The sequence below is a fragment of the Canariomyces notabilis genome, assembly GCF_033297395.1.
Source record: "Canariomyces notabilis strain CBS 508.74 unplaced genomic scaffold N656scaffold_3, whole genome shotgun sequence".
Taxonomy (NCBI): Eukaryota; Fungi; Ascomycota; class Sordariomycetes; order Sordariales; family Chaetomiaceae; genus Canariomyces; species Canariomyces notabilis.
Genome location: NW_027041825.1, coordinates 500,828 through 523,190, shown reverse-complemented (window position 1 = coordinate 523,190; position 22,363 = coordinate 500,828). Strand labels below are relative to the sequence as shown.

Genomic DNA, 22,363 nt, shown 5'->3' with positions numbered 1-22,363 from the left:
TTAGGCCACCGTAGGAGCCTCGGCATGTTCGGCATCCTTCTGTGTCTCTGGCTCGCTCGGGGTGGCGCTGCCTGATTTTTCATGCTGTTGCCACTTGCCGCTGGTGATGGGGTTGACCTTGAGCATATACATGGTATCGATCTCCTCCAAGGTGCGGTCTTTGCTCTCGATGAGGAAGAAGAAAACGATCGCGACGAGAGCCGCACAGCAGCCCGCAAAGACCAGGCCGTAGAGATAGCCGATGGCGTCGGTGATGAAGCGGGTGAAGAAACTCATCAAAAAGTTCCACAGCCAGTTGCTTGCCGTCGCGATGGCCATGGCGGGGGCGCGGTATCTGGCGGGGTAGAGCTCTGCAACAACGGCCCAGACGAGGGGACCCCAGGTGGTGGCGAAGGCGACGATGAAAAGGCACGAAAAGGCAATCAGGACGTTGCCCGCCGTGGGCGTGTTGGCCGGGTTGGTCTGATCGAGCTGAAAACGGCCGACGAAAGAGTAGACAAGGAAGCACACCATCATCCAGGCAGCTCCAGCCATCAGCGCGTTTCTCCTCCCGCACTTCTTTACCACGTACAGGCCGCCGAACGTGCAGGCAACGTTGACAGAGCCCAGGATAATCTGCGTGACGTAACTGTCGCTGATGCCCGTGGCTCGGAAAATGGTAGTGCCGTAGTAGAAAAAGAAGTTCGCCCCTGTGAGCTGTTGTCCCGCCTGCAGAGTGATGCCGAGTATCGTACGGTACAGCATCCGGGGGCCCGTAAAGATCTCGTACCAAGTCGTTTCCGCACCAGCCTTCTCCTCTTCCAGCTTGCTCTGGATATCGGCAATTTGCTGATTGACGGACGGCGCATGGAGGTCGAGGCCTGCTAGACGCGCAATGCTTCGGCGAGCTTCCTCTTCGCGGCCCATGCGGTAAGCATAGCGTGGTGACTCGGGCAGGGCGAGGATGCCAGCTCCGAGTATCAGGGACCACAGGAATGACAAGCCGTTGGGGATCCGCCACGACCCAGAGTTGGGCATGTTGTGGGTTCCGTAGTTGATCATTTCGGCGGTCCAAATGCCAAGCGTGATAAACAGCTGGTATGTAGCGATGAGCACGCCTCTGAGGATGGCAGGGCTCGACTCGGACTGGTACATGGGCACAGCCACCGAAAGAGCACCGATACCCAGCCCAGTGACGAGCCGGCCGACGGCGAATTGGGCCCAGACGGTTTCAGACGAGATCTCGATGATGTTCCCCACGCAGCAGAACAGGGCGGAGCCGGATATCGCCAGCCGGCGGCCGAAAACATCGGCAATCTTGCCAGCAATGAGAGAACCAAAGAGACAGCCGGCTGGTAGGAGACCGACGATGGTGCCTTGGCGAACAGCGCTGAAGTCATAGTCGCCCGTGGCGTCGTTATATTCTCCGAAGCGTCTGCCATAGTCCTCCATTTCGAAAAAGCCCGATATTTGACCACTAGATACACCGTCAGAGATTGTGCTTGGGGTCGGCATGGACACCTGGTTAGGTATGTTACCTGACATAGCCAAACATGAAGCCACCGATACTAGCGACGGCACCAAGAAAGATGGCTAGAGCAGTGATTTTCTGGTCAGCCGCTGCCGGCGGGAGGGTCGCCGGCAGAGGGCCATGACTCGAGCCGGGACGTTTGGTGAACAACGGCATCCTGCCAGCGGCGGCTTGCTCACGCTCGGCCGTCAATGGATGGGCGGATCTTGCGTAAACTGAAGAATAGTAGTGCTATAAGACGTGGCGATGATCAAACGATAATCTGGCCGTGATATCACTAAACTCAACAAGACGGAGAGAGACTGCTTGTGAAGATGCCAATGCCACAAGTCTGGGCGGTGGGTGGGAGCTGCGGGAGACAGTACTGCTAGGCAGATGGTCTTATCCCTTGGGACGTCGGACGAGCCTTCCTAGGATGCTGAGCCTGAAGGAGAAGGAGTCACTGGGGACGGAAACGCATGGCAGTCCACAGGTTCAAGTAGTGACTACCTAAGTACTTTACTAATGCTGTTAGAAGCTGGGAAGCCTCACCTGATCGGAAGAAAGCGAGACGCGAGGTCCCCCAGGTCACGTCTCCCCATGGAGTCGACATGAGAATCGAGGTGGAGAGAGCAGCCCTCCGATGCAGCCGGAGTGGAGGCACAAATCCCATTCCTGTCCTTGGCCGTCGGGTCTTGAAGATCCAACCACAATTGTCAACATCATGTGGTACCTTGGGTACATAATCGATCATGACCCTTGTGCTCGCTCCGGCAGTTGCGGTGCCACGATGATACCTTGGCTAGCCATAGATGGACCCTTATTACACTATTTGCAGTGTAAGGCGCAGACCTGTAGGGCGTAGCGCTGTCGTCATTCTCACGCTGTGTAAAATGCTCTGTAAAATGACGTTATTCCGGACACTGAATAGCTGAACGGAACGGAAGGTCCACTACACGGACGGGAGCATTGGAATCTGACAAAGCTTATCGGGCCGAGCCTCCACAATGTCGTCAGCGTCCGAAACGTCACGGTATTTCAGACCGCTACACTACACAGTAGCAATCGGGTCGCACAATGGTCCCGGGAAGACGACGGGTTCCCTCGGCATCACGGAACCATAAGAAGGAAAACGTTCCCGGCTCAGCTGCAATTTTCCGGTCACCTGTTCCTATAGCTCTTGCCTGCCACTCGCGACGGCAGGCTCGAAGCGAATCGAGGTACTTGTACAATCTAAGTACAGTACACCTGTAAAGAAAGAGAAAGGAGAATAAAAACACCAAGAGAAAAAGGGGGAAAAGAGAACCAAAAACAAGAGCAAAGAGAAAGAAAGAAAGAAAGAAAGAAAGAAAGACCCCTGAGATTTTCGCGACGTCTTAAATACATAGCCTCGAGATAGCATCTGGTTACGCGTTTGAATCGGCGCGACTAATGCGCGCGGATCGACAAGGGACGACAAGCTTGGGCGGGCCTGATTGGTCGATTCCAGAGAAATGTTCCCGTTTGGGCAAGGCCAAGCGTTCGCGATCGGCTTCCTCTTGCTGTCTCTCTCTCTTTCCCGCAAGCAATACTGTTTCCCAACGGTGGGAGACGACACCCAGAGCACAACCACCCGATGCCAGGGCTGAGCTTTCCGGAGCCAGGCCAAGCATCGCGCCTAGAATCATCATCGGCCCTTCTTGCTTCATTAACGTTTACCTAGGGGCACAGTGTCTGACATGGAATTGGTCGGCGATCAGGAATGGACTGCCTGGCATGTACATAAACCCACTGCGCGAGATGGGTTGTGCTAGGAAAGTGCTAGTAGTGGATGTTTAGCACTCCACCATCAACTGGAGAGGGAGGGTGATCCTTTGCAAGCATGCGATTCATCAATCCGGCGATTGCCTTCTCGGCTTGATTGCTTCTCTCAGTCTCAGGAAGGTCAAGGGGCCACCAGGTCAAGCGTGCTATGTACGGCGCATCGTGCCACGTCGTTGGCAACAGTGAATGAAGTCTCGAGATTCTGTTAACATCCGCTGGCTAAGCGCCATAAGATCCTTTGTTTATGGTTGCAATCCGAAGGACGGGACGCCTGATGTGTCCGGCTTTTGCGGTGGAGACGGCTCGGCCCAGATGCCGACATCCTACTCTAGCCCTCCAACGGTCCAGGGTTTCGGAGCCCGGCCAGGCGCGGGTTCGCCGGCAATCGCTGCCGAATAGACATCGAATAGGTAGCTGCTTGCTCTCGAAACTTGAAATATGCACGACATCTGGGGAGAGTGAGGAAATCGCAGCATTTCGCCCTGCGCTAATACGTATGGATTCGACAGCCGGGTTCCTCGCTGTCACTATACCTAACAGAAATACGATTTATCGCCCGCCAAGGACCAGAGATCTGCACAAGAACGGTTACGGAGCACGAAGAATGTATGAGGTACCTGTGATTACGCGAGTATTGATCTCAGGGTCAAAACTTTCTCGTTTATTCCCGCGAGGTTTGACCAGGATCTCACATACTTTACGAGCAGGTATCCACCAGGACCACAGGAGCCGAGGCGCATCTTGTCCTCTAGCGCCCGAGATTTGAGAAGGTCTTGCCGCTTTTGCACGAGATGGTGTGGTTGTGAACTTTTGACGTGAGTTGCGTGCCCTCTTGCATTGCCGTCCTAACGTTGGACAATGGGTATACGTAGATGGGATCATTGTGTAGTCCCTGGGAGGCATCAGATAACATTTGTCAGCGAACCTTTTCGATGGTTTCTACACATAATACCGTCCAGTGATTTTGCACGTCGTTTCTCTGTCCATGACGCCTTACGCCGGCTTTACACTACCTGTACTCGTGTAGAACACCAAAGGTTTTTCTCGTTGCCAGTCGCCACTCGTGGGGGTTCCGCCGAGCTCCATTCTTGGCAGTTAGTTACTTGGGTTTGTATGTCAGTTTGTTCTGGAACCCGGGTACCCCCGAACACCGAGGACTCACTCACCCGAGATCGCCGGTGGAGCCCGGCCGTATTTTCGGGTTTAGCAATGCCAGTGTCGCTGTAACGCTATTTCGTTCTGATGTTGCTGCTGGAATGGTTCAAGGCCGCCCGCGCTGGCTCCTGGAGTCAGTCATCCCACGGGGTCTGCAATACCTACCCAGCGGCATGTGTCCTGCAGGCATCACTATATGAGCGGAGGGAATGCCGCAAGCATGCCCAGCGTCGTGCAATATGTGCAAGTGCTGGGTGTTGACATCGACGTTTTTTTCATTCAGGCGTACGTCAGTTCGTCAAGCTACCCCTGAGATTTTTTCGTGAACCTAAGGGTCCATCTCTCATCCACGATACTTACCCACATTGAGACCGAAAACAGGTTTGCAGCGCAGGGTCGAGGGTGTATTCATACACGAAAAAAATTTTTTGTCCTTCGCCCGCGAGTAGCGGGGCCCATCTGGGCTGTACTGTGACTCTTTGGCTCTTGTTGGGAGTCACCAACCAACCCGTCTTGCCGGAGAGACCTACACTACACTATGGCAAACTGAAAATGCTCACCTCGCTCGGAGATATGCTCTCCTGGCGGGGTCAGGGCCAGGGAGAAAGCGCCCACAAGCAACCGGGTTTTCTCCTTGGGATCTGACTTTTCCCCCCTGGTGTTTCCATTTGTTGCTTCTTGTTGTTCGCCCGTCTCGCCTGGTTGTGTGCTGTTTGCTGTCGCATGATTCTCTCTGCGCTCGTTGCCTGCTTGAAGTCGCGCCGAGAGCTGGCATGGTCCACATCTGAACCCACAGCCCCTGTCTCTTTTACCTAACTATTTTCCCATCTTGGATTCCTTCACGATTGACTCCCTACAGTACCACGGTTTACATCAGACCGACCGGCGCGTCTCGGAGGGCGGGAAGAAGGCGGAAAAGGGAAAGAAAAAGCAGGGTAAATGAAGGCCACTGAACCGTGGCTGCCCTACCCGGCTGGCTCGGCCGCGTCCGTGGTCACCGTCAGCGGCGGCGGGGGTGGTGGTGGTGTTTTCGCCGAGAAGAAGGCTGGGTCCGACGGGGGCTATGGCGTCCGTGACGACGGCGCCGACTCGACCCGCCAGGGCGAGCTGCAGAGGCAGCTGTCCGGGAGGCATCTGAACTTCATCGCCATCGGCGGCACCATTGGAACGGGCTTCTTCCTGAGCACGGGCACGGCGCTGACCAAGGCGGGTCCCGCCGGATGCCTCATCTCGTATGTCTTTGTCGGCACCATGCTGTGGTCCGTCATGGTCTGCCTGGGGGAGATGGCGACGTATATGCCGACTGCCGGCGCCTTCTCGGCGTATGCGACACGCTTCGTTGATCCGAGTTTGGGGTTCGCCGTTGGGTGGCTTTATTGGTTTGCATGTGAGTTGAAGCCGAGTTGAGGTGCCCCTTTCTGCCTGCTGCAGTTGTCCTTCGATCGAACGCTAACGTGGCTGATGGTCAGGGGCTATCACATACGCCCTCTCCCTCACTGCATCGGGGCTCATAATACAGTACTGGAACCCCGACGTGAATATCGGTATACTGATCGCCGTCTTTTGGGTCGCCTTCACCCTCATCAACTACCTGCCCGTCGGCATATACGGGGAGCTTGAGATGTGGCTATCGAGTCTCAAGGTCATCACCATTGTTGGCTTCATCATCTTTGCCATTTGCATGGCCGCCGGCGCTGGCCAGGAGGGCGTACTGGGCTTCAAGTACTGGCACGATCCCGGCCCCTTCGCCGAATACCTGGTTGAGGGTGCGACGGGAAAATTCGTGGGCTTCTGGGCGGTGATAATCCAGGCTGCGTTCGCTTACCAGGGTGCAGAGCTGGTTGGTGTCGGTGCCGGTGAGGCTCGTGACCCGGGCAAGACGGTCCCGAGGGCCATTAGGGTTACTTTCTGGGGTATCATGGCCCTGTTTGTGGTCAGCATATGGCTCATGGGCATGGTCGTGCCGTCGAGCGACCCCAACTTGCTCAGTGGTTCCTCCAACGCATCGGGCTCGCCGCTGGTCATTGCCGCACAACGCGCCGGCGTCAAGGTCCTGCCGGATATCATCAATGCCGTGCTGCTCACCGCCGTGCTGTCTGCGGCCAATTCGAATGTTTACTCCGGCAGCCGCGTGCTAGTTGCACTCGCCGAGGACGGCCAGGCGCCGGGGATTTTCAAGAAGACGAACGCGCGAGGCATTCCGATCTACGCCGTCGGCGTTACGGCAGCATTCGGCTTGCTCGGGTTCCTCAACCTATCCGCCGAAGGAAGTAAGGTGTTCAACTGGCTGCTCAACATAACCGCTGTGGCAGGCCTGACCACTTGGGGAAGCACTTGCCTCTCGCATCTCTATTTCATGCGCGCGCTGAAGGCCCAGGGCATTGACCGGTCCAGCCTGCCCTACATCTCGCGGTTCCAGCCTTACACGGCCATATACGGCCTGTTTTTCAACATCCTCGTCGCTCTGACACAAGGGTTCACCGTATTCATGGACTGGAACACGAGCGATTTTTTTGCTGCATACATCAGTCTCATTCTGTTTGCCGTATGCTGGGCAGGCCATAAACTCTGGTACAGACAACCTGGCGTCCGCCCAGAAGAAGCGGATCTCGTTCGAGGGCGCTATGACTCGCACGAGGAGCTGGCTGTTGCCGCTGGCCCAGTATGACAAAGGGGAATGCCGGGCCGCTCCGGCTGGTGAGGGAAGACATACCAAGAGGAGGAGTGACAGCAAGGAGCCGAGGACATGACTGGCTGAACATGGAGGAAGACAAACTGGTTGACCCTGACAAGGCCGCCCAACCTGCCCCAACTTCAACCTCGAGCACTGAAACATAATGGTGTGTACGATATAACGGCGTGCATGATAGTAATAGTACCGTACTTTGACGCATGGCGCTCCCCAAATCGTCCGTGACTCAACGTTCAGAGGACCATGTTCCAGCTGACTTTCTTGCCCCTCATCATCGACAAAACACCAACGGGCAGGAACTGCTTGTCCACAAGGCTCAGCCCGCCAAAATCCTCCAGGAGCTCCTTCGCATAGAGTTGCAAAAACCATCTCTTCTCCGAGTCGAGCCGGACGCTGTCAGCGAGGACGAAGTCGGGGAGGCCGTTCTTGACCTCCCGGCTCAGCGCTATCTCCTCTGTCCCCGGGACCGAGACGAGTTGTTTGAACGTTTCGAGAAACTTGGAACTGCTACGCTCACGGAAGCGACTGAACTCCTCAAGTGAGAAGAAGGTGTGCCTCTCCGAGTCTGGGACGGCACACGATTCCTCCAAGTCCTCGTCGTCTGTGTAGATCCAGCGTATCCGGCGGCGCAGGTCTTGTTCGGAACACGACTCAAACTGTCTCTTGGCTTCAAGATACTCCTCTCTCTCCTTCTTGAGGTATTCATTGACAAGATCCTCGGGCGTTTGAGTGATCTTGTTGCGAACCAGGAACAGGCCTACGAATGGGTTCCGTAGACCCAAACCTCCCAGCTGCTCTGGCAAGAAGATAAAGGAATCGGGAAGATCCGAAATGCCGAAACGATCCTGTATCATTTGCTTGACTAGTGCAGGAGCATGGTTAGTCCGGTTGCGTCATCGGCCGGAAAGTGCTAAGATTGGCAGTGCGGCTTACCGTGTTCGACCACACTTCCCTCCTTCCCTCCTGCGCCAGGGAACAGCTTCCGCAACATGTTTCGGTATGTATCCAGGACCTCGTCGACATGGTCGCGCCCGAAGCAGTAGGCTGGCTCACCAAAAGTGTGGCTGAAGAAGCGACCAATGCAGCTATTCCACGTCTGGACCCATGATAGGACGCTCTTGCATTCAGTCAACTGTTTCTTGAGTTGCTCGACATGCGCCAGTACGAGTTTGTGATCGATTGTCCACTTCCCGGACTGCGGATCCAGACGCAGGAATCCGATGCTGACCGGCCCCGCTGGCAACGTCTCCGCAATCTTTGCGTCTTTCTTGGAGTTTCCCGGAAGGTAGACAGACCCGGTTTTGCTCCTGTTGAACTCGAGCCCAAAGATCCTGGCAAAGGACTGCATGCAAGTCCACGCCTGGGCGCTTCGCTCGGGTTCACCGACAAGCCAGATGTCATCATGCAGGCGGTACAGCAGGATGCCTGTCTCGCGATTTACCGCAAGGTCCATGAAGAAGAGCACCAGCTCCCCAGTTAACTTCTCGGAGGCGTGTGCCATGGGAACACCGCGCTTGCGGATGCGCGGGCCAAGCTGAGGCCGGTCGTCAGACGCAGCGTCTAGGTTCAGCGGAGATTCCAGATACTTCTTGAAGAAGTCGATCCAGTCCTGGCCAAAACCGACATAGCGCATAACAGCAAAGACGGTGCTGTGAGAGAGGCCAGTCGCATACCTGCCGGTCGCATTTGTCAGTTTCAGCCGTACGCTTAACGGAGGCAGGGTTCAGACCATTGCAAATCTGTTTGCAGCAGAGCCACACCGGCTCCGGGATTTGTTCGGTTCTCATAGGTCACACCTCGGAGACGATGGACGATCAATTCGGAGGTTAGGCGCCGCAAGAGCTGCTGCTTGATGCCCGAGCGCTTCTGCGGAGGGCTGTTCAGGTCCACAGGTCGGCTATCCTCGCTATCATCATCGTCATCGTCGTCATATTTGTTGTCACCGTCAAAGAGCGATGTTTCAGTCGCAGGAAGCTGCGAAAGGAAGAAGGTTTCCAGATATTCGGCCTTACGATGGGGCTCGAGGCTTGAATTGCGCATGCTGCTGTTGAGTAAACTGTTGTTGGGTACGTAATAACGACGCCTGTCGGTTTCGGTCTCGGACGGTGCTCTGTGGCCATCGAGGTTCCTGGCGCAAACGTCCGACATGAACGACTTAAGGGCAGGCTTGATAATGTTGCACAACCTGATGCCGACATACTGGACAAATATCATCTGAAGAATGTCATCATCGGCCCAGATACGGTATTTGCCGTTCAGGCCGGCGCGCGGCATAACACGTATGCCGTCTTTGCCTGCGTCCCAATGCCACTGCTTTAAGTCGGAGAAACGCATGTTGAGGACATCGGCAATCTCTGCCTTGGCCACCTCACTTTCCAGGAAATCGCGGAGGATAGCTTGCTTTTCGTCGCTGAGGATGTCCTCGGTCAGGAGACCCTTGATGCAGCTGGTGAGAGAGTCCTCGTTGAACGGGCTCGTTTCGGACATGAAGCTAGAGCTGGCATCAGCGATCTTCTTGCGCAGCTGCTCGAGAGCCTTCTGGCTTTCCTCATCGGGAAACAGGCGGTCGAGGAAGGATCGAATCTCTTTCTCATCGGTCTCGAGCGGCTCTAACACGACAGATTCGAACCTGTCGACGAGTTCACTTAGCCGCTGGCGCTGACGCTCAACGAGCTCAAAGGAGTCAGTATCCGGATCGTCGGCCGAGACAGGGAGCGACTCGAGTATCGGCTGATCCATCCATTCTAGGTGAGGTGGTTAGTACGAGGCGGTGGACATTTTTGGCGGCGTCCTTGCAGCTTACCTGTCAACAAACGAGAATAAAGATGGGCCATGTCCAGCTTGCGGCTCTGGATGTCAAGCTTGGCGCGGAGCTGGCGGTTGAAGCTGGCCAGTTTGGATACGGGGATTGAGGCATCGTACCGAGACTGCGCCAGCCAGCGTTCAACGTTTGTGAGGGCCGGGTCTTTAGCAGCCGCCGGGTAGAGCTCCCTGACAGCATCCAGAAGACAGGCAAGACGATCTCGCTCGTCGAGGGCCGCATCGGCTTTGGCCACGTACTCTCGCTTTCGGGCCTCGTATGACTTGTGGCGGGATTCCAACTCGCGGATCTTGCTGAGAGTGATACTCTGCAGCGTCTTGGACAAGACGGACTTGGGAGACGCCATGTTGCACGGAGCAGTTACTCTGAGAGAGAGCGGAGGAGGATATGTCAGCGACCACAACTAAGATAAAGACAAGCTGTAAGAGCCCACACTACACTAGTTGCTCAGCAGCTGTTGTAGCATCCCTTGGTCGAGCTCTCCCGATTTATATTCATCAAGTCGACGAGCTTGGTTCATCAGGGTCAGGGGTAGCTCCAGGAGCTAGACCGCAATTGGGGAACCTCGGATCTCAGCCCCAGGCAACTCGCAGCCAACACACCGGGTTTGGAGATTCCAACTCCAACGACATGTTATATCAAAGCTTCCATCCTCTGACTCAGAGGGCACCTAGGGCAGCAATGCCGACGCACAAAAAGCTCTTGATGCTTGTTGTATCGAGCCAAGAAATTGGTGGCTTTCTCAGCATGCTCCGAACTGAAGGCAGCAGCAGGTCGGGGCTGAGGGTTGTGGAACAACCCCGCTGCTGTGTTTCCATGGCGCGGTGGTGGTATTATTCCGCTTTATTCGCAGAGCCTGCCTGAACCATCAGGGCATGTGTGTTAAGTATGTGTCGGGATGCTGCAGCGATGGTGACGGGACGGGAGGCTATTATGCTGCGAAAGATCGGTCAGCAAGGTCCTGGGTTGCTGCTTGATTGTTTGCACTTTCGTCAAGTTTGCCCAAGTATAGGTACTACTGGTAGTTTCAGTAAGGCACTGCGGGGTCACAGCAGCGTGAATTGAAGCATCCCGTTTGACGGCAGCAGCACTGCAGCAGTGACCCACCCTGAGCACCGACCAACGGTGGCCGATCAGTCTGTACAGTACGCTTTTATGCTGAATTATGACAGATGAGAGGACTATCCGTATACGGAGGCCATTAGAAACAGATCTTTGTTATCAGATTTCAAAAATCGATCCGTAGAATCGTTGTGCTCCTGTTTCATTAGAAGTTGGACCAGGTGAAAATCATCCTCCTAACATTGCCGTGAAACTGCTTGATTACCTTAACATCATCCGTAGTAAATTGTGTGAGTTTCGTTTGTTCAGCGGGTTGATGATCGTGTTTGAACTTTCGAACCCACTTCACACTAAATGGAACGCGGTGTACAATACAGTACGTGTAATTATGGTATTACCGGTACCGGTAGTTGGGTAACGCTAGTGTATTTTACTACCCCGCCAAACTCCGTGAACGGCGGCGGCGCGCCGAGCAAATGTCCCCACCAAAATTCCGCAGTTCATTCTTCCGGAAACCTTCCTTTCAGCCAAACAACCGCTCTGCCTGCCCCCCCGTTGCCGTCGACGCTGCAGGCGTACGTCGGGCCCAATTGAGCCCTCACGCGCAGTCTGAGAACCATGGCAGGTACTAGCGGGTCCGATCCCACGCGGATCGCCATTCTCGGCAAAGAAGACATCATTGTCGACCACGGCATTTGGCTGAGCTTCGTGACTCACGACCTGCTGCAGAATCTCTCATCGTCCACCTACGTCCTCATCACCGACACAAACCTCTTTCCCCTTTACGGCCCAGCCTTCCAGGCTGTCTTTGAGAAGGCTGCCCCGAAAGATGTTCGCCTGCTCACTTACGCCATCCCGCCCGGCGAGTACTCCAAAGGCCGCGAGACTAAAGCCGAGATTGAGGACTGGATGCTGTCGCACCAATGTACCCGCGACACCGTCATTATCGCTCTTGGCGGCGGCGTCATTGGTGACATGATCGGATACGTCGCTGCCACCTTTATGCGCGGCATCCGTTTCGTGCAGGTTCCGACTACGCTTCTCGCCATGGTTGATTCCTCCATTGGCGGGAAGACGGCCATCGACACCCCCATGGGCAAAAACCTGATTGGCGCTTTCTGGCAACCGCGCCGCATATACATCGACCTTGAGTTTCTCGAGACGCTGCCGGTGCGCGAGTTCATCAATGGCATGGCCGAGGTAATCAAGACGGCCGCCATCTGGAACGAGACCGAGTTCACCGCCCTCGAGGAGAACGCCACGGCGATCCTCGAAGCCATTCGATCCAAATCGACGGGTGCTGCCGGTCGCCTCGCACCAATACGCCACATACTCAAGCGCATTGTTCTAGGATCCGCTCGCGTCAAGGCTGAAGTGGTGTCGTCGGACGAGCGAGAGGGTGGATTGCGCAACCTGCTCAACTTTGGCCACTCGATTGGCCATGCCTATGAGGCCATACTCACCCCACAGGTCCTCCACGGCGAATGCGTCGCCATTGGAATGGTCAAGGAGGCTGAATTGGCCCGTTTCTTGGGCGTTCTCCGACCTGGTGCTGTTGCCCGCTTGACCAAGTGCATCGCGAGCTACGAGCTGCCCACATCACTCCAGGACAAGCGCATTGTCAAGTTGACGGCCGGCAAGGAGTGTCCGGTTGATGTCTTGCTACAAAAGATGGCTGTGGACAAGAAGAACGAAGGCCGGAAAAAGAAGATTGTGTTACTCTCGGCCATTGGGAGGACCTACGAGCCCAAAGCGAGCGTAGTTGAAGACCGAGCTATCCGAATCATCCTCTCACCCTCCATCCGCGTCTTCCCGGGTGTTCCCCAAAAACTCTCTGTCAGCGTGACACCCCCGGGCTCCAAGAGCATCTCGAACCGCGCTCTTGTTTTGGCCGCCCTCGGGGAGGGTACAACGCGCATTCACGGTCTCCTGCACTCGGATGATACTCAATACATGTTGACTGCCATCGCTCAGCTCCGAGGCGCAACTTACTCCTGGGAGGATGCCGGAGAAGTCCTTGTCGTCAAGGGCAAGGGCGGGAAGTTGCAGGCCAGCGATGAGCCCCTGTACCTGGGCAATGCGGGCACTGCATCGCGATTCCTCACATCTGTTGTTGCGCTCTGTTCGCCGTCCACGGTGTCTTCCACCATCCTCACCGGCAATGCGAGAATGAAGGTGAGGCCTATTGGTCCGCTTGTGGACGCCCTCCGCTCGAACGGCGTGGGTGTCAAATATCTTGAGAAAGAAAAGAGCTTGCCGGTGCAAGTAGATGCTGCCGCAGGATTCGCTGGTGGCGTGATCGAGCTGGCTGCCACTGTCTCCTCACAGTACGTCTCGTCCATCTTGATGGCCGCCCCTTATGCGCACAAGCCCGTCACTCTGCGACTAGTAGGCGGCAAGCCGATTTCCCAGCCTTACATCGACATGACCATTGCTATGATGGCCTCTTTCGGAATCAATGTCCAGAGATCATCCGAGGACGCCAACACCTATTTTATTCCCCAAGGTGTTTACAGGAACCCGGCCGATTATGTCATTGAAAGCGACGCTAGCTCGGCGACCTACCCCTTAGCTGTCGCTGCTATAACCGGTACAACGTGCACCATACCGAACATTGGTTCCAAGTCACTTCAGGGAGACGCCCGCTTCGCTGTCGAAGTACTTCGGCCCATGGGTTGCACTGTAGAGCAGACCGACACGTCGACCACCGTCACTGGCCCGCCGATCGGCACACTCAAGGCAATCAAACACGTCGATATGGAACCAATGACGGACGCTTTCCTAACAGCCTCAGTGCTTGCCGCCGTCGCCTCTGGGACTACTCAAATCACGGGGATTGCCAATCAACGTGTCAAGGAGTGCAACAGGATAGCGGCTATGAAAGACCAGCTAGCCAAGTTTGGAGTTCACTGTACCGAGCTGGAGGACGGCATCGAGGTGATAGGGAGACCATACAAAGAACTACAAAACCCCAGCGACGGCATCTACTGCTACGACGACCATCGCGTGGCCATGAGCTTTGCTGTCCTGTCGACTCTGTCTCCTCATCCGGTGCTCATTCTTGAGCGCGAGTGCACCGCCAAAACCTGGCCGGGTTGGTGGGACATCATGTCCCAGTCGTTCGGTGTGCACCTGGAAGGAGAAGAGGATCCGCATGCGAAGCACACTGCGAAGACTCCGGTTTCAACCAGTGACCGATCTATCTTCATTATTGGAATGCGTGGCGCAGGAAAGTCTACGGCTGGCCGGTGGGTGTCAGAGCTCCTCAAGCGACCTCTGGTGGATCTGGATGTTGAGCTGGAGAGGAGAGAAGGAATGACGATTCCTGATATCATTCGCGGTGAACGAGGCTGGGAAGGATTCCGGAAGGCCGAGCTTGATCTCCTCGAGGATGTGATCAAGAACCAGTCCAAGGGCTACATCTTCTCCTGTGGCGGCGGAATCGTCGAGACGGAGGAGGCACGTAAGCTGCTTATCTCGTACCAGAAGAATGGTGGCTGCGTTCTCCTTGTCCACCGCGATACCGACCAAGTCGTCGAGTATCTTCTGAGGGACAAGACACGCCCGGCCTACTCGGAAAATATCCGTGAGGTCTACTTGCGCCGCAAACCGTGGTTCCAGGAGTGCAGCAACTTCCAGTACCACAGTCCGCACCAGGACGGCTCCAAGGTCCTGCTTGAAGCTCCGGCGGATTTCAGCCGCTTTTTATCCGTGATTTGCGGCCAATCTACATTCTGGGAGGAGGTCGTTGCCAAGACGCATTCCTTTTTCGTTTCACTGACAGTTCCTAATGTTTCTGCCGCGATCGGTATCATTTCCCAGGTGGTTGTGGGGTCTGACGCTGTAGAGTTGCGCGTAGACTTACTGGAGAGTTACGAACCGGAGTTTGTCGCTACCCAGGTTGCGCTCCTTAGGTCCGCAGCAGAGATTCCCATCGTTTATACGGTGCGCACTGCCAGCCAGGGAGGTAGATTTCCCGACAACGACTACGAGCTGGCTCGCCAACTGTACCACATTGGCTTGCGGACCGGAGTGGAGTTCCTTGACCTAGAGTTGACCATGCCGGACGACATCCTACAGGAAGTGAGCGAATCAAAGGGCCCTACCCGCATCATTGCTTCGCACCATGACCCGCAGGGTCAGCTGTCGTGGAAGAATGGAAGCTGGATCCCGTTCTACAACAAAGCGTTGCAATACGGGGATGTCATCAAGCTTGTGGGCGTGGCTCGTGACATCGCCGATAACTTTGCCCTGGTGAACTTTAAGGAAAAGATGCTGGCGGCTCACGACAAACCTATGATCACGCTAAACATGGGCACTGCAGGAAAACTCAGCAGGGTGCTCAATGGCTTCATGACGCCAGTCTCTCACCCGGCACTACCTTACAAGGCAGCCCCAGGGCAGCTGTCAGCTACCGAGATCCGGCAGGCCTTGGCCCTCATCGGCCAGCTAGAACCCAAGTCGTTCTACCTTTTTGGGAAGCCTATTAGCTCCTCGCGCTCGCCAGCACTACATAACACGCTGTTCGGCGCAACTGGGCTTCCCCATCAGTACTCGCTCTTTGAGACGGACGCCGTTTCTGATGTGCTTGACATTATTCGATCCCCAGACTTCGGCGGCGCCTCCGTGACCATTCCACTCAAGTTGGACATCATGTCCCTCTTAGACCAAATCTCAGATGCCGCACGAGCCATTGGCGCAGTCAACACCATAATTCCGTCGCCCAGCCGCAGCAGCAGCGGGGAGAAATCCACGATCCTCGTTGGAGAAAACACTGATTGGCTCGGCATGGTCTTCTCGCTGCGGTCAGCCGGCATCGTGAAGCGGAGACAGGCGACTTCCGGGTCCGCCATGGTGGTGGGTTCGGGCGGGACCACCCGCGCCGCTATCTACGCCCTTCACTACCTCGGCTACTCACCAATCTACGTCGTGGCACGGACGCCGGAGCGCGTCAAGGAACTCGCCAACGGATTCCCGGAGGCGTACAAGATCCAGTGGCTGTCCACGCCGGAGCAGCTCACCACTGGCACCGAGGGGCTTCCCTCGGTTATCATCAGCACCATACCCGCGGACAAGCCCATCGACCAGGGCATGCGCGAGGTGCTTGTTACCGCGCTGAGGCATACGGTCGAAGGAGGCGCCGTGGAGCCCGGAGCCCGTGTGCTGTTGGAGATGGCGTACACGCCGAGGCTCACACCGCTGATGCAGCTGGCCGAGGATGCCGGCTGGAAGACCATCCCCGGGCTGGAGGTGCTTGCCTCGCAGGGATGGTACCAGGTACGTTTTGGCAGTGGCTGGAGGGGAGAGAGGTTTATTTCGAGACGAGTTGCTAACGAGACGGTGTGCTATCTAGTTCCAGCTTTGGACGGGGATCCGGCCGCTCTATGCGGACGCTCGGGCTGCTGTGATGGGGGACGAGGTTGACCATTAGCGGGCTGTGCCGTTTAACTCGGCGGGTTTCAGCTTGGAGAGTATCCGCCGAGCGAGATGGGAACATGAGATAGATCTGCCGCTTTAGGACCAAAACTGCCCTAGAGATAGGGCAAAAAAATTGTTTTCCGGGCGATGCCTTAGAACAGCATACGTACTGCGTCTCACGCAGTATTCGCGCATCTTGGGCACTGTACTTTGCAATGCATGCTCTATCATTGAGACCTGCCAGCTAATGCTTTGTCTGTGTAGATCACGACCTGTGTAGCAGCTCCCTGTGGAGATAAGGTAAGGTAGGCTTGCGGATACGCTCAACCTTTCTCGCAACATGGTCAAGAAGCGACAGGTACAGTCCTGTACCAGGGAGTTACACCAAGTCATCCCCATCCCCATTCAGCTGTGCCCTCGTTTGCTTTTCAGGGTCCTCCAATTTGCCAATCTCATTGGTTGGAAGGATGAAGCATCGTGACGACAACGCGGGTATGTCATGCAGCTGTGACATATTTGCCCCGTGCCGCGGGACTGGGTACGTACCTTATGTATGTACAGATCTTACAGAAACCTGGCAAGTCAACCAAGGTAGCTTGGAAGCGGCAGGAAACTAAGTTAAGGGGACCATATGTATGTTGTAAATGGTATGCAGTCGAGTCCTTGCTGGTTCAGCTGTTTGGCCTTGCTCAGCCTTGCTAAAAGGTAAGGTAGCAACCTAGCGAGCCTAGCTACCGTACCCGGGCCGGGCAGGTAGGGTAAGTGGGGGCGCAGTAAGGTGGGAAGGTGTCATAACTCTAATGACTCCAATGTAAGGTAGGTTAGGTGGTTTCTGTGTATGGTACGGTAGGTACTCTGGGGTCTACACTAGGGTATGGTACAATGCACTCCCTCATCTACAATCCAGTAACCCACTACGTAGGTAGGCTCGAGGTAGGTCATCCCGGAACTGCCCTTCCGCGTCCCAGTTTTGGAGTCGTCATGCATTTTCGAGTCCTCAACATCAAAGTAAGCATCATCGGCATCATTGATTTCTCGACCATCCTTTTACAACTGTAATGGAGGCATGATGGCTTGCAAGATAACCGAACATCGGACCAACTTGGCCTAGAGATCAAAATCTGGGGCAGGTGTGGAGGAGTGCCTACGTCACGAGATTCCTCCCCTGCGTCACTACACTACACCACTACACTACACGTAGAATCGGGAGTGCAGGGCTATGGACGGAAGCTACTTTCCCTTCCCGAATCCAGATCGGCAACTGCGATCTAGGGTGATGTCGAATAGAGTTTGTTGAAACTGTTTAAGCACACAGAGCATTTCTTCACCTGGCAGGAGTAATTGAGACCAAATCGGGGTGCGATCATAATGAATTAGGGATATATACAGCATTACTATCATCACCAACTCCGTTTGTCCCGAGGGGAGCAGTCTTCATCTTGCCCAAGTCCAATTGCTCCGAGTCTCAATTGAGTGCATGATGCTACCAGTAACGCCCAGAGATGACAAGCAAAATTTCGTCCCGCGTGAGATCTTGATTTTCCTCTAAGCCCATGCCTTGTCCTTTTGCGTCGCCGTACATGAAAAGGAAACGTTGTAAGGTCATGATACAATCTTACCCGGAGCGGGGAAATACATCCCACCATTATGCGCCCGAGAAGAATTGGGAAGAGAAAATAATGGACAAAATGAGATTTACTAGCCCGTGCCATACCTCCCAATGTCCTACCATGCCATGCCATGCTGTACGTGATACAGTCTATAATCTGTGTCTTTCTTTCCTCGCTAGAAATCCAATATCATAATTCCCATCATTGCAGTAAGAGGAATGTCATGAAGACCGCTGAACCTAGCGCAAACCCCGCTACTCCTTCGCAATGAAAGACAAAGGAATAATAAAAAACTGTAAGTGAATAAGAATGAAACACCAAGAAGGTAAAAGGCTGTCGCCGGGCTCGCCGTCCAGAGAGCTGCAAGGGATAAACAAGTACCAGAACTTCTCCCCCTCGCGCTCGCAATGTACAATTATTGAGGATGGGGCGATGCAATTGATTCCTGCGATGTGGAAAGCCACCAACCGTTAACCATTGGCTTAGCGGAATGTGCGCGGAAAGCCCGATATCGGTTTGCATCAAAGGTTGATGGTGACGGAGTTGTCCGACATCACTAGTCTCATGATGTCATTGCATCTCGATTCCGGGCACGCCAGAAATCGGGGCACAGCCCAAGATCGACAGGGTCCTTTTTGGCGCGGTGCAGCAGTCCCCCGCGCTGCGCTGTGGAGGTGCAAGCCTAGCAAGCCGCCGGATGAAAATAGTGTCACCGGGGTGCCATGTCAGTCCCTGCATGCGACGCTCGGCATGCGAGACCCTTGGATGTGGTGGGGTGAGCGACGAGGGTCGGCCTCCTGGAGCCAATGATGTGACGCAATTGGGCTGTCCATGATGTTACACACCCCTCCCTTGCGCAAACCCGGCTGCGTCTCCGACGTCATTGCGATGCAATCGACATCACCTTCTGGAACTTGCTCGAAGGTCTGCCGGATTTTGCGCAGAGGGCAACACTTCAGGATGTACTTTTCCGATACCGATTCGAGTGACTGTCCACCACTCAACTGTGGCCTGTGCGCCTCCGGTGCTTGCTTGGAAGCTCGACGTCGGAATGGCACACGCGGTAGTGCCGCGTTAGTGCGTCGGCTCTGCTGAACGTCTTTTCATCCGTACACAAATCACAACGGACCTTCTGCTTGCGCGCATTGTGAATCGTATCTTCGTGCCTGGTAAGGTCATAGGGTCTCGAGAAGACGGTAGCGCAAGGTTTCCCAGTGCTTGGGTTGATGCGGTCGCATCTGTGCGGTCCAGCCTGTGTGTTCAACAGACCAGATGTCATGCCAGCAGCGTCTGCGCGCCGAGGCCCTTGTAAACCATGAGCCTGCCGATGGCCTTCTCTCTTGTGTTTTTGCAAAAGAGCAGGTGTATCAAACCGCAGCGTACAACCGTGGTAGGTGCAGGTGTACGTGCCGCCATCCGCCCTCGCAGAAGGTGGTCGCTGTGGTACGGCCTCGTGTGTAGACTCCGTAGCCGCCGTGTCGGCGGAACTAACCCGCGATGTATCAAGCGACGTGGCGCTCCCTGAGGGTACCACACTCCGTTGCTGTGGTTGTGCTTGGGCCATAAACTGGTACCGTTGAATGGCCGTTGGCAACTGCGGCATGAAATTGAACGCGTTGGAGTCCATATGCAGCCCATCGAACGCTGGCTGGTTCTGAACAGCGGCAGCCGTAGTGATGGCATTAGAGTCAAAACCGTCCGTGTTCTGCTGGGGAAAAAGCGGAAAATTTGCATCCCCTTCGGGTTCGTGAAATTCAAGCATGGCGTCCTTGGGCGATATTGTCTGCGGGGTAGAAGTGTCTACCGATCGCGCTATTTGCTGCCGCAACGCCTGCGCGTCTTGCATGGCCTTGTTCTGCTCCCGCATCTGCTGCGCGGATCCAAAGCGCACCTGCGACGACCCCACGGTCGAAGGGAATTCGTGCATTGGCACGGGGGCCAACGGCGAGCCTTGCCGGAATGGAGAGCGGTCTCTCGAGACTGCGGACACTGGGGAGTGTCCGGCCGCCGCTAAGTGCTGATTGTTGGCGGCTTGGAGACGCTGCGTAAATAGAGCGTTGCTCTGAGGTATTGGGGCGTGACCCTGTGTGGTCGATGTGATCTTGAAGTCGGGGTTGTAAAGCTCGTCGTTGTAGACGTCGGTCATGGTTCGGTCGAGTTTAGGGACAGTTTGCATTGCTGCGTCGTCCAGGCATGGTAAGTCGGACGTTTCCAAGAACATATCGAACAGATCTGAATCAATCTCACCAAATTTCCTGTCCTCCCCTGGCTCCCCTGCTGGTGTGGCTGGGGAGTCTGATGCTATTGAACTCGCCACCGACACGGGTTGCGACCCCCTTGGCCCAATCGGATCTTCAGACGGCGGCAGCATGCTCCTTTCGTTCCTGCGCCTCGGTGCCGTGGCGAGACCGGAAAAGGCTGTCATGGCTGCGTTGTCGGCTGACCCGTAGCTCGGCAGCGTCGTATAGAAAGTGTCGTGTGATATGCCAGGAAACGACTTTGCCGTTAACTGGTAGTGGAAATCGTCGGCACCGGGTAACCCCGAGAAATTGTCGTTGACAGAATCATTCACGGCAATCCGAGGATTTGAAATGTTGTGGGAATATGGAGATGCCGGCCCATTCGAACCTAGCGATGACCTGGAAGATTCGCGGTGGTGCGAGAACCGGCCCACTGACTGCGGCGTCATTTGGCCGTTTGGCAGCCACGAGTCCGTTTGCATCAGGTCAGCGTTTGCGAAAAGTTGCGCTGACGAGTCAGAGAGACCGTGGGCGCTTTGTGCGCGAAAATGGAACAAAGGATCCTCGTGGGCCTCCCTCGGAACAGCGGCAGTTGAAGCTGGGATGCTGTCAAACGTAGACAAAGGCGAGTCGATGCGAGAGTACTGCAAAGGCAGCGAGTGCGTCGAGATCGGAGACGAGGACAAGCTGGGGACGTCGAGATCGAGAACGCTCAGGTCCTCAGCGTCAAAGGGCAGGTTGTTATGCGCGTGCTCGAAGAAGGTCGGTTGAAGATGTTGCGTTGGGTGTTGCCTGATACTATAAGGCCGACTTTGATGCAGTGTCATGGTGTTGGAGAAATCCTGGGGTATAGGTCCAAGATGCGTGGCAAAATGCCGAAGAAGGTTGTCGAAGAAACAACCTGTTCTTTTATAGCTTCGGGTTGTCGAGTAATGCTAGTGTCGTATGACTAAAGCTTAGTGACGTATCCGTACCCTTGTAGAGTGAGAAACCAGGTTGGTTGCGTGGAGGGCTGCGATGTGGTGCGCAGGTGAGTTGTACCTTATGTAAAGTCCCGTAAAGGTACTTGACGGTACGTGTACTTCTTGACAGGGGTCAGAAGAGGGGTCCAAGGCCAGGGCCTGGCCGGCTTGGCGAGATTCCCAAAACTGTGCTCTTGCACAGGGGAACGGAAATCGCGAATGGCTGATGCAACACTTAAAAATCGTTAAGCGTAGGAGGCAGGGTGCAGAAGCAAAACTTTTGCGCCCTTGGGAGAGAAAACTGAAAAGGATCAAGTATGCTTCAAAAGAGTCTGCGCATGGGGATGCCCCGATATCGACCAGATAATAAATTTTGGGTGTCTTTCTTCACTTTGTATATAGTCCTTCAACAATTTGAAGAGTTAAGCTCAATGTATTCCCGAAGGTTCCTTCACGTAGTCTTATTAACGATTACCCAACAGCGACAGCTGACTCACCTTGTTCACTTGTTCCAACAAATATACTAGGAAGCGGTGCCCGGCTGGCTCCGGGGATTGTCGGGTTGGGTTGTCCGGCTGGCATAGGTTAGAAAGACCGGACGCAGTTAGCAACCAAGCAATTAGTTCGTAGTTCCGAGCAAGTATGGGCGTTTGTCATCGGGCACCTAGGGGCCTCCGATGGCCGAGGTCGAGGCACTGTGGTTGTGGTCCACGACAGCGGCCGGAACACTCCGGTGGAGCCGATAGGACCGCAATCCGTTGGTCCGACATCCAGAGCGCTGGGACGGAAAGCTAGATGGCATGTCTCTCATCGAATGCCATTCGTGATACGGGACTTTGCTGCCACCTGGTAGAAGTGCAAGCCGAGCTGAATAGCTGTGGATCATCATGGCTGAAGAGGGTGCTTTGGAATCAAGAAATCGATGTTGGATTAGGTTTGTCTACGGATACGGATATGTACACATCGAGAGGTGTGATCGATGTGGGGCATTGGCCGCCTCACTACAGAAAAAGTGGTTTCCCTGGAAGAAGCCATGAGGTAGCCATACAGATTTTCTGTCGCGGATCAAAAGCCACTTCTCCGTCTGTACCCACACCTTCCCGACCGGATC

The 22,363-nt window shown here is 55.1% G+C and overlaps 7 protein-coding genes across 7 annotated transcripts; 2 read left to right on the top strand and 5 right to left on the bottom strand.

Moving 5' to 3' along the window:
• Positions 1-1,666, bottom strand: N656DRAFT_702379 (general substrate transporter; the record flags this gene model as incomplete). The annotated part of the gene is made up of 2 exons (XM_064811021.1): positions 1-1,456; positions 1,518-1,666. The coding sequence occupies 2 exons, from the start codon at positions 1,664-1,666 to the stop codon at positions 1-3; spliced, it is 1,605 nt and encodes a 534-aa protein (XP_064673179.1).
• A 1,136-nt stretch (positions 1,667-2,802) lies between these two features.
• Positions 2,803-3,612, bottom strand: N656DRAFT_775524 (uncharacterized protein). The gene has a single exon (XM_064814454.1). The coding sequence runs from the start codon at positions 3,139-3,141 to the stop codon at positions 2,896-2,898; it is 246 nt and encodes an 81-aa protein (XP_064673178.1). The 5' UTR covers positions 3,142-3,612; the 3' UTR covers positions 2,803-2,895.
• Positions 3,613-5,386: 1,774 nt separating this feature from the next.
• Positions 5,387-7,115, top strand: N656DRAFT_834777 (uncharacterized protein; the record flags this gene model as incomplete). The annotated part of the gene is made up of 3 exons (XM_064818732.1): positions 5,387-5,446; positions 5,486-5,834; positions 5,917-7,115. 3 exons carry the CDS (start codon positions 5,387-5,389, stop codon positions 7,113-7,115), a joined length of 1,608 nt encoding a protein of 535 aa, XP_064673177.1.
• Positions 7,116-7,372: 257 nt separating this feature from the next.
• On the bottom strand, positions 7,373-10,306 carry N656DRAFT_702373 (uncharacterized protein; the record flags this gene model as incomplete). The annotated part of the gene is made up of 4 exons (XM_064811019.1): positions 7,373-8,001; positions 8,073-8,812; positions 8,869-9,883; positions 9,943-10,306. The coding sequence occupies 4 exons, from the start codon at positions 10,304-10,306 to the stop codon at positions 7,373-7,375; spliced, it is 2,748 nt and encodes a 915-aa protein (XP_064673176.1).
• A 1,186-nt stretch (positions 10,307-11,492) lies between these two features.
• On the top strand, positions 11,493-16,657 carry N656DRAFT_725136 (Pentafunctional AroM protein). Its single transcript, XM_064812553.1, has 2 exons — positions 11,493-16,299; positions 16,376-16,657. Exons 1-2 carry the CDS (start codon positions 11,641-11,643, stop codon positions 16,451-16,453), a joined length of 4,737 nt encoding a protein of 1,578 aa, XP_064673175.1. The 5' UTR covers positions 11,493-11,640; the 3' UTR covers positions 16,454-16,657.
• Positions 16,658-17,762: 1,105 nt separating this feature from the next.
• Positions 17,763-18,401, bottom strand: N656DRAFT_387766 (uncharacterized protein). Its single transcript, XM_064809483.1, has one exon. The coding sequence runs from the start codon at positions 18,180-18,182 to the stop codon at positions 17,841-17,843; it is 342 nt and encodes a 113-aa protein (XP_064673174.1). The 5' UTR covers positions 18,183-18,401; the 3' UTR covers positions 17,763-17,840.
• Positions 18,402-19,050: 649 nt separating this feature from the next.
• N656DRAFT_703089 (uncharacterized protein) lies at positions 19,051-21,117 on the bottom strand (the record flags this gene model as incomplete). The annotated part of the gene is made up of 1 exon (XM_064811076.1): positions 19,051-21,117. One exon carries the CDS (start codon positions 21,115-21,117, stop codon positions 19,051-19,053), a length of 2,067 nt encoding a protein of 688 aa, XP_064673173.1.
• Positions 21,118-22,363: the final 1,246 nt, after the last annotated feature.

Coding starts and splice junctions, on each gene's coding strand:
- N656DRAFT_725136 (XM_064812553.1), top strand. CDS start 11,641: ATGGCAGGTACTAGCGGGTCCGATCCCACGCGGATCGCCATTCTCGGC. Junction 16,300..16,375: donor CCTCGCAGGGATGGTACCAG/GTACGTTTTGGC, acceptor TGTGCTATCTAG/TTCCAGCTTTGGACGGGGAT.
- N656DRAFT_387766 (XM_064809483.1), bottom strand. CDS start 18,182: ATGGCATGGCATGGTAGGACATTGGGAGGTATGGCACGGGCTAGTAAA.
- N656DRAFT_775524 (XM_064814454.1), bottom strand. CDS start 3,141: ATGCTTGGCCTGGCTCCGGAAAGCTCAGCCCTGGCATCGGGTGGTTGT.